Genomic DNA, 10263 nt, shown 5'->3' on the forward strand with positions numbered 1-10263 from the left:
CATCTTAACCACTATGGGAACTTTAAGTTGCAAACTGGACACCGTCAATTTCAAAATCACATTTTTCCTTAAAATGGTGAATTTTCTCTGTTTTTGTGTTCTATGTTCCATTGTAAATCAAATGGGGGTTTGTGTAAAATATTATTATATGCAAATCTCATAGTCTCTCTCTCTCTATAGATATATAGATATCTAAGAAGCTGATTTTAAAATACTGTATTTATCTGGAGTTTAGTTTCAGTTTCTCCTCTTTGTCGCATGAACGATTACAGTGTGCTCCAGTAGAGGGCGCTGTGTAAATGTGCTCTATAATCACAAAAGAAGAAGAAGAAGAAAACGAGAATTATACATATCCACGATTCGGCAGGTGATAAAAACAATATCTGGCGTTTACAGTGTCTTAATTGATATGCTGTCTCCTGGGTTTATTTCAAGGTGAGTTCATGTGGAGCTTCCTAAAATCAATGGCTCCCACTTCACACTGGCTGTAAGAGTAAATAAACCACAAATGGAAATGAAATCTCTGTTCAGGACACACATACTTCCTTGGACTTGGAGAGAATTCCTTTTGTTTCCTTCTTGCAGTTGATATGTCGAGTTTTCTACAGGAACCTTTTATCTGTCTCTCTCTAGAGGGGAAAAACACCACGTTCAAACATCAAATATGTTTTTTTAAATGTTTATGGGTATGTGAAAAAAATTGTATTTTTCCTTTAGATCACAGATGTGTCCTGATGTGATGTCACAGGACAGACTATTATTATTATTATTATTATTATTGTTATTAGAATGAATTTGATGTTCCCACAAATAGCGACTAAGGATTGTAAACTGATTGCGACTTCCAGCAACCTGAGTGTCAGCCAGCATTTGGGGAATCAACGTGGGCGTGTCCGGTGACGCAACAAAGATGAGAATTTTATGCAAATATGACTCAGTGCAGCGACTTTTAACGGGAGTGATGATGATGGATGTCTCCAAATTTGTTGTCAGAAATGGAATGTTGGTTGCAACCACTGGTAAATGTTACAATGGCAACCTAAAGTAGGAATGCCTCATAGAACAGACACTGGTGTCATGCAAAATTAAAATCCAATATACAGGATATCTGAATGTCTCTATATAGAGGAGACTATGAATGCCAGCTGTACATCGATATATATATATATATATATATTATTATATATGCTACAGACATAAATCTTTTGAATGTGTTATTCTGAATGAGCAGTTTTGCGAGGGTGTGAGAACAGAGGCTTGCATAACTCCTGGTGATGTGATATATCAACCCTATGAACCAAATGAATGGAGGATTGCAGACGAAATCTCTAAAAGAGGAAGAACCCGAGGATGAAGAATCCCCCTGTAAGACAAGTATGGGACTAAATCTCACTTTCTATGAGAACATAATGACTAGGAATATGAATAAAGGAAGCAGTCAGTTATTTTGTATTGTGTTTGTGATGCAACTTCAGGTAATGGCGCATCTGTCCATGAGGTCTACGAGACTCCTGTGGAACAGCAGAATGAAGGATTTCAGGAAAAGCTTATAAAAGAGGAAGGGCCTGATGATGATTATTTGTGTAAGTCACCTGGGAACACTTGGGTCCAATTTATATCCTAACACCTATACAATGAGTTACATATACTGTACACTATAACATCAAATTTTGTGGATACCTGACCATCACACCTACATGTGAGTCCACCAACTGGTTCCTCAAACAAGGAAGCACACGGTTGTATAGAATGTCTCTGCACACTGTAGTATTTTCCTTGCCACAGTCACCACGGCTGCTCATCAGGGATAAACACACACCATTCACCTTGACTGTTGATTTGTGTAAAGCTGCTTTGAGACAATGTCTGTTGTGAAAAGCGCTATAGAAATAAACTTGACTTGACTATTGCAATTTCCCTATGAATTAAGCAACACAAACGCTGTTTCGGCATGGTGATGCTTCTGTGAACAAACATGCGCTCCATTAAGACATGGTTGTTGTGAAGTTTAGACTGAAAAACTTGTGTCTTGCACAGAGCCCTGACTTCCTCAACCCCACTAAACACCTTATTGGATAAACTGGAACTAGAGACTCCTTACCCCTTTGTAAGCCAGTGTCTGATTTCACTAATATCGTTATAGTTGTGTAATCACTAATCCCCACAGTCATTATTTTAAGGATGTATCATCCTTCTGATCAAGGTTTGTTGTCCTTTGGATCAGACTTGGAGACACTGTGGTTGAACTGCTGTAGCACTGTACACCTTTCCAGAATCTTTACAAGATCTATGATGGATGCCCATAGTTTAGTTTGAGAGGGTATGTGCCATCTTTATTTTGAGGTCCCCTGCAAAAACATGACTCCTAGCTTTTACTGAAAACCAGCCAGTTGGGTACTGAGGTTAGAAGCTGTTTCAGGTGTTATCTTGGCTTTACTTTGCATTTGTCTCTGATAATCTATCAAATGTTTAGAGGACTATCCCACTGCACACACATGCTTTTTGACAAGTGTCCAGCCTTAAATCAGGACTTAAATGATTGATGAAAAATGAATGGAAAGGAACGGAAATGGACTTGGGTTTTTGAGCGATCTGGTGAGTAATCTGGTGAGTCATGTCATGTGTTCCTAGATATACCATATGGGTATTTTCTGCCAGCTTATATGGCCTTTATGTCGAATCTTGATTACCGTAATGATTATGCATAATAGTTTCTGGTATAATCGGTGTCCTTTCAACATCATTTGAATGGCTACTAAATGAGTTGTCATTTGTTTGAATGGCACAGTTGCCTTTCCTGTTATTACGACATAGCAGCTAATCATTTTACTTTCGTCCTCTCGTTCTAGACTGTGAGGTGTGCAAAACCTTCTCCATCAACAAGTGTGAAGTTCACAGTCCTCATCTCAAATCACACCACACAGAAGAGAAGCCATACAACTGCTCGCACTGCGGGAAGAGTTTTTCTTCACAAAGCAATGCGAGGGCCCATGAGCCCATTCATATGGGAGAGAAGCTGCATCGCTGCTCACAATGTGGGAAGAGTTTTGTCCACCAGAGCAGTCTGAGATCACATCAGCGCATTCACACCGGAGAGAAGCCGTACGAGTGCTCGCATTGTGGCAAGAGCTTTGGTCATAGAGATACCCTCAAGAAGCACCTGCACGTTCACACTGGAGAAAAGCCGTACAAGTGTTCACAGTGCGGCAAGTGTTTTAGTGACCGGGGGACTTTCCGATCGCACCAGTACATCCACACAGGAGAGAAACCCTATCACTGCACGGAGTGCGGGAAGATTTTTACTCGACACAGTTCGCTCCAGCAGCACCAGCGCGTTCACACCGGGGAGAAGCCGTATTACTGCTCAAAGTGCGGCAAGAGTTTCAGTCAGCATGGTACACTCCTGCAGCACCAGCACACTCACACCGAAGAGAAGCCGTACCAATGCTCGCAGTGTCGCAAGAGATTTAACAGGCAGCGAAATCTCCAGACACACATGCGCATCCACACTGGAGAGAAGCCATATCACTGCTCGCAGTGCGGGAAGAGTTTTAGTCATCATAGCACCCTGAAGCGACACCAGCGCGTTCACACCGGAGAAAAACCGTACCGTTGTTCATACTGCGGCAAGAGTTTTACTCAGCACGGCACCCTGCAATCACATACCCGCATCCACACCGGAGAGAAGCTCCATCATTGCTCACAGTGTGGCAAAACATTCAACCGACAGAGCTCTCTCCAAATACACCAGCGCATTCACACGGGAGAGAAGCCTTATTGCTGCTCGCAGTGTGGGAAGAGTTTCAGTCAAAACGGTACTCTTAAACAACACCAGCGCGTTCACACCGGAGAGAAGCCGTATCACTGCTCGCACTGCGGAAAGACTTTCAGCCAGCAGAGTACTCTCCACCAACACCAGCGCATACACACCAAACAGAGCCTGTATCAGGATACAGCATGGGAAGAGCTTTAATAAAGGCGTGTTCAGTCAGGAGAGGGTGCAGTGCCACTGATCAGAATGTGGACATAAATGCAAGAGAGGGTTTTACAATAGACAATGTGGTATTTATTGTTGACTAGTCAGTAGCAGTCAGCATAGCAGTAGAAATGAAGACCACCTTTACGAAGGATTGTTTTCAAATGTAGTATATGTAATAAAAAATACACTGGACCAAAAACGGGCCATTGTGTAACAACAAAGTTTACCGTTCGTCCAGTAAGGCATGTAGAATGTGTTCAACCAAGTAGAGGGTGATGTTCTTGCTGGCTCTTAAGCAGTCTTTAAGATTATTTACAGCTTCTAAATGTAATTTTAACTCTTCTTAAATATACATTATAATAATTTTAATAGGTTGATCATTATTCCATATTACTTCCTCTCAAATCCCTTGTGATTGTTCATTGTCAGATAGTACAAGAATTCAGACTTGACTGCAGCATGAACAAGAGACTGGATCCTCCTCGCAATTAGACCAAAACCTTTAATCCTCACTATCCGATATTAAAGATGTTTTATTGATACTCTCAATTTAAACTGGGACTTTGGGTTGGGATGAAGTTCAGGGACCATACACCAAGCTGACTCATTATAAACAAACGATATAAATGTCATGTTCTCCTTACCTGTTCTGTATCACTCTTTAATACTGATTAACCACAAATATAGCTTCTTCTTATTATTATTTCTTCTCCCATTAGGGGTTGCCACAGTGGATCTCTATACTACCCTGTCCACTACTTTTGCCTCTTTCACACCAACTACCTGCATGTCTTCCCTCACCACATTCATAAACCTCCTACTTGGTCTTCCTCGTTTCCTTCTTCCTGGTGGCTCCATCCTCCGCGTTTTTCTACCGATACACCCCTCGTCCCTCCTCTGCACATGTCCAAACCACCTCAATCGGACCTCTCTCACTTTGTCCCCAAAATGTTCTACACGCGCTGTCCCTCTAATAAACTCATTTCTAATCCTGTCCATCGTCGTCACTCCCAATGAAAATCTCAACATCTTCAGCTCTGCTACCTCCAGCTCCACCTCCTGTCTTTTACTCAATGCCACTGTCTCTAAACCATACAACATCTCAGGTCTCACCACAGTCCTATAAACTTTCCCTTTCACTCCCACACATACTCTTCTATCACAAATCACTCCTGCTATCACTCTTCTCCACCCACTCCACCCTGCATGCGTCTGTGGTGCTCTTCCTCTGCATGAAACCATACTGCTTCTCACAGATGGTCACCTCTTCTCTCAGCCTGGCTTCCACTACTCTTTCCCATAACTTCATGTTGTGACTGATCAACTTTACTCCCCTGTAGTTACTGCAGGTCTGCACATCTCCCTTATTCTTAAAGATCAGTACCAGCACACTCCTTCTCCATTCCTCAGGCATCTTCTCACCTTCCAGAATCTAGTTAAAAACTCCACTGCATCTCTCCTAAACATCTCCATGCTTCTACTGGTATGTCATTTGGTCCAAAGGACTTTCCATTCTTCATCCTCTTAATCACTGCTCTCACTTCCTCTTTACTAATCTATCCACTTGGTCTGCTAGTATGTCTGGTGACATCTGAAGGTTACCGTTTTTCTCACGTTGAGATTAACACCAGAACATTTAAGAAACAATATAATCAACAATCCATCCAATCCATATGCTTTGAAAAGGTACTGTCATTGTAAACTTCCATTGTGTTCATTCAGCTACAAGATCAGACAGTGATGTTGGAGGAGTTTGAGTTTCAGGTGTTCGTTAGGGCCACCTGAGATCTTTAGCACGAACCTTCACAGCAAAAGTAATGTTTTTCAATGGAGCTCTGGGGAACATGGTTTGTTTAAATAGCTCTATTTTCCGCAGACACGCTGTGGTTCCATGGTGTAATGGTTAGCACTCTGGACTCTGAATCCAGCGATCCGAGTTCAAATCTCGGTGGAACCTGACTTTTTTTTTTTATTTATATTCTTTTTCTAATTTTTTTTTAAACTCCTTTAAAAATCTAATTACATATGCATACTATCATGATTAAAAAATATCCTCTAAAAACCCGCCTCAAATAAAATTCACTTCGGATTTATCCAGAACCGTCATGAAAACCGGATTAAGCCTGAGACCCAAACCCCGGCTCTGTAGTCTCGTTTAAATCTCGCGAGTGTTGGAGTTTCCTCGAACAAACATGGCGGCCGCGATGGATGTCGACACCCCGAGCGGGACGAACAGCGGGGCCAGTAAGAAGCGATTTGAAGTGAAAAAGGTGATTTCTGACCTTAGATCTTAAGAAACTGATCGGAATCCCGTTTTTATGGTATTAATTGAAGCTCGCGGTTTTGTGTTCAGGTCAGTGTGAGAGCGTTTCCTGGTGTGTCTCGGTAGCTAATGCTAATGCTACACTGAGGAGATGATTAGGCACAATACATCTCACCATGTTCTCAATAAGTTTAGAAAAATAGACCAATTTACTCCAGTTACACTGTTATTTTACTTTTATTCATTATAGTGGTGTTTTTAAGATTTTCTGGAATTTTCTTCGCCCTTGAACAATGATTTAATTTAATCTATAAAATGCTAATCCCAGATGTGATCACACCACAGGTTTAGACACATTATATAAATATATATCAAGTATATAAAAAAGTACAAATATATAGATATTAAAATATTACGGCTGGTACACAATTTTCTAAATTCTTGGTTCGGTTCAATTTCAAATTGGTTCAAATTTGAAAAAAAGCAAAACAAAATTGCTTTATTATTATTATTATTATTATTATTATTATTATTATTAACATTTCTGAGCATCTATACAACAATAAAAAGACTGCCTGCTTGGTTTAAGTTTAATAAAATGTTTTTTATTTATTATATTGATTAATTTGAGTGTCCCCTGGTGGTCTAGTGGTTAAGATGCAGCGCTCTCACCGCTGCGACCCGGGTTCGATCCCCGGTCAGGGAACCATCCCCAGCCACTCTTAGTGCCGGTCCCAAGCCCGGATAAATTGGGGAGGGTTGCGTTAGGAAGGGCATCCAGCGTAAAACATGTGCCAAATCAAACGTGCGGAGGATCCGCTGTGGCGCCCCCTAACGGGAGAAGCCGAAAAGAATATTGATTAATTTGAGTAATTTATTAAACTGGCACAAGTTAAATTGATTAAATAAATAGATTTTGCGTCTTTTTACATTTTAATGTTTAATTTTCTAAAATTCTGTTCTACTTATTTCCGCATGCGTGTTGACATTAATTTAAGAGACGCACAAGATATTTATTTATCCTTTAAATTTATTCGGATCGCCAGACTGCAGTAAAACCTTTTGGAACTGATGTGCAGAACAAACTGAGTTTTCACATATTTGCGGTACGGTTTGTTCTTTCCGGTAGGGATCAAGTAGTGACCGTGACCAAACCCTTTCCATCTATAATGACAAAAAAGAGGTGTCTTCTAAAATCTAAGGTGTTCTCCTCTCAGACGAAACGAAAAGTGGCGTGGTGTTTTGCCTCTAACCCGAATCTCTGGCTGTGTTGCAGTGGAACGCTGTAGCTCTGTGGGCCTGGGACATTGTAGTGGACAACTGCGCCATCTGCAGGAACCACATCATGGACCTGTGTGAGTGTTTCCTCAGAAATCTTCCTTGCGTTGAGGACGCGTGCAGTCAATCCCACACACACGCACACACCCATCACCTTCACATTACGTATGATTGAGTTATTCGGTGAGACGTTTGGTCTTGAAAAAGGTCTTTGGTGCTTAAAATTCCAATGGAATGCTTGTTTTTTTTGGGGGGGTCTGGAATTATAAGTGAAATCCAGGTAGAGGAGAAGATGAAGTTATTAACAGCCGTCTTCAGCGATCTGATCACCAGTGGAAACCTGGTGTTCTGCTTGACCCTCTGGTGATCGCTCATGATAGGATGTAAAAAACATCTCTGCATGCACAGAACAGGTGGATGAGCTCCCAAACCAGGGGGTGACCTCAGGTTCTGTTTCTGTCAGCCAAGAACAGGAGTCTGACTCGCACAATCGCAGCTTCAGTGCCTGTTTGACATGTTTTTTGTATGTTTTTAGGTATTGAGTGTCAGGCCAACCAGGCTTCTGCCACATCAGAGGAGTGCACAGTGGCCTGGGGCGTCTGTAATGTAAGACACACACACATCTGGAGTTCTCCAGCTGTTCACTGCATTATTATATTTAAGTGTTAAAACAAGATGCATCAGTGTATAAATGGTGGTGTGTGTGTGTGTGTGTGTGTGTGTGTGTGCAGCATGCATTTCATTTCCACTGCATCTCTCGCTGGCTGAAGACGAGGCAGGTGTGTCCTCTGGATAACAGGGAGTGGGAGTTCCAGAAGTGAGTGACCTCTCCTATTTTTCTCATTCACAGTGTGTACACTTTATATATTGTGTGTGTATAATATATATGTGCTCTGATTTCAGGTACGGACACTGAACACCGAGGGTTCACAACACGCTTTCATTTTTACTGTTTTTTTTGTTCTGCAGTTTGTGCTTTTGAAATGTAATGGATCATTATATAAGTAACAGACTGTGTGTGTGTGTGTGTGTGTGTGTGTGTGTGTGTTGGGGGTAAAACACAGATTTGAGTGGAGGGTAAAATTAGTGTTGAAGCAGTTACCAGGCTGAACATTAGCATCCTGTAGGAGTTTTATTCCTATTATACCATAATTACAATATTTCTTTATTAGTAGCATTTTTTTTAAAGATCTACTTCTAGTTGGTTGGGCAGTTGGTCTGATTTACGATTTCGCATCTCTACTTACTGCGTTATTGTTTCTGCGGTAACTCGTTTAACAGTTACTATTACATCAGTTTGTTGAAGTTGTGTTTGTAATTGTTGATGGAGGAATATCGAGTTCTGGTGTTACAGGAAAATAATCAGTGTTTTATTTGGTGTTTTACTGTAACAGTTTATTACTTAACAATAATAAATAAATCTTCACTCCAATCAATCTAAGACTCCACTGTGACTGGTTTTACCAAAAAAGTTACTACACATTACTACACAAAAAAAAATCACTCGGACAGCAACTCTGCAACAACCGACACCTTTATTGACTGAAATAATCCTTCAGAGCCATTTCAGATAGAAATACTCCTAAATCAGGGGACAAAAAAAACAACAGTGAATTTATTCTCCCTGTGTGACAGAACAGGTCAGAAAATAAAGAACGAGCCTGAAAAACGTGAAAGAACCTGACAGGATGGAACCTCAGCGTGAACATCTAGTCAGTTCGGCTTGAATGAAGTGCAGTGAGAGGGTCAAGGACAGAGGGATTCGGGGATACAGTCAGGGGGAGAAGAAAAGAAATGCAAGGCAGTGATTTAGACCTTCTCGAAGCCACTCTCTGTGATTCAGGAAGTGTTCGAGACCACATCCACCCCCCCCCCTTTTATTTTTATGGTAATAGATTAGACTGATTAGCCGTTCCCTGCCCCTTGTTTTCGTCCCTGTGGTGTTCTAGTAGCCCTGAAACCTAGTGTACGAGTTTCTACACATTTCTCTCCCCTCGATCTGGTCAGCAGAGGAGGAAACGGATCATGTAAGCGAGAAAGAGATTGTTATAGAGAGTAAGTGCTATGGCAGAGTGTCGGCCTCCTAGGCCTGAGGCCCGCTGAACTTGGAGCTCAGTTTGTTGATGAGGGCCATGATCTTCGGGTTGGACTGGTACTTGGAGATGTTTGCTGGGTTCTGAGCAACGTCCTGGAAGGCGGCCATCACTTCAGGGTCCTACAGACACGCACAAGGTAAAAAAAGACAGATTAAAGACCGTTCCCTGTGACGACTCACCTGGGGGCACCTTTGTAGTGAAGCTCGTTCATGAACGATTCATTCGTTTAAACCAGGATTAACGTGACTCAAGAACGAGTCGTCTCCAAGAGCGATTCACTCATTTTCTACTGAGCAACGCTAAATCTCTAACAGACACTGAGAAGGTGATCAAAGGAACGAAATAAACCAAATGACTAAAAAATGTATTTTAATGAACCAGGTTTAAAGAGTCACTAAAATGATCAGATCTTTCCATTTCTGATCTCCATGATGGGGAGCTCAGGGTCTGCTCCAACAAAAATCTATACACATTTATCCAGATCATCTTTCTACAGCTGAGGGGTTCTTAACCGAGGCAGTTTGATGGTGTCGGCATGTCCACTTGTGACCATCTGATCGGTAGTCCAACCCAAACATCTTACCCGCTGAACTACCACTTCCCGATCACGCAATCCGATATATATATAGTGACCTGTTTGTCTCCTG

General features: G+C 41.5%; 3 protein-coding genes across 7 annotated transcripts in view; 2 read left to right on the forward strand and 1 right to left on the reverse strand.

Annotated features, from left to right (window-relative positions):
* The first annotated feature begins 289 nt into the window (after positions 1 to 289).
* Positions 290 to 4622, forward strand: LOC310728235 (uncharacterized protein). Of its 4 annotated transcripts, none has more exons than XM_083545436.1 (4): positions 290 to 367; positions 1232 to 1374; positions 1476 to 1583; positions 2850 to 4622. In XM_083545436.1, the coding sequence occupies exons 2-4, from the start codon at positions 1293 to 1295 to the stop codon at positions 3971 to 3973; spliced, it is 1314 nt and encodes a 437-aa protein (XP_083401562.1). In that variant the 5' UTR covers positions 290 to 367; positions 1232 to 1292; the 3' UTR covers positions 3974 to 4622. The 4 variants fall into 4 exon arrangements, with proteins under 4 accessions (XP_083401562.1, XP_083401564.1, XP_083401565.1 ...); XM_083545438.1 differs by having other exon boundaries at positions 319 to 435; positions 1232 to 1365; XM_083545439.1 differs by having other exon boundaries at positions 319 to 367; positions 1232 to 1365.
* Positions 4623 to 5884: 1262 nt separating this feature from the next.
* rbx1 (ring-box 1, E3 ubiquitin protein ligase) lies at positions 5885 to 8956 on the forward strand (the record flags this gene model as incomplete). 2 transcript variants are annotated; one of them, XM_083545193.1, is made up of 5 exons in its annotated part: positions 5885 to 6249; positions 7519 to 7597; positions 8056 to 8126; positions 8252 to 8337; positions 8424 to 8956. In XM_083545193.1, exons 1-5 carry the CDS (start codon positions 6172 to 6174, stop codon positions 8434 to 8436), a joined length of 327 nt encoding a protein of 108 aa, XP_083401319.1. In that variant the 5' UTR covers positions 5885 to 6171. The 2 variants fall into 2 exon arrangements, with proteins under 2 accessions (XP_083401319.1, XP_083401320.1); XM_083545194.1 differs by lacking the exon at positions 8424 to 8956 and having other exon boundaries at positions 6092 to 6249; positions 8252 to 8341.
* An 80-nt stretch (positions 8957 to 9036) lies between these two features.
* st13 (ST13 Hsp70 interacting protein) overlaps positions 9037 to 10263 on the reverse strand; it is a 17349-nt gene continuing 16122 nt past the window's right edge. Inside the window, exon 13 of the mRNA XM_083545148.1 lies at positions 9037 to 9735. Coding sequence (XP_083401274.1) covers positions 9604 to 9735 — 132 coding nt within the window. The 3' untranslated portion in view covers positions 9037 to 9603. The remainder of the gene's footprint in view (positions 9736 to 10263) is intronic.

The sequence above is a fragment of the Silurus aristotelis genome (genome assembly GCF_946808225.1).
Source record: "Silurus aristotelis genome assembly, chromosome: 6".
Taxonomy (NCBI): domain Eukaryota; kingdom Metazoa; phylum Chordata; class Actinopteri; order Siluriformes; family Siluridae; genus Silurus; species Silurus aristotelis.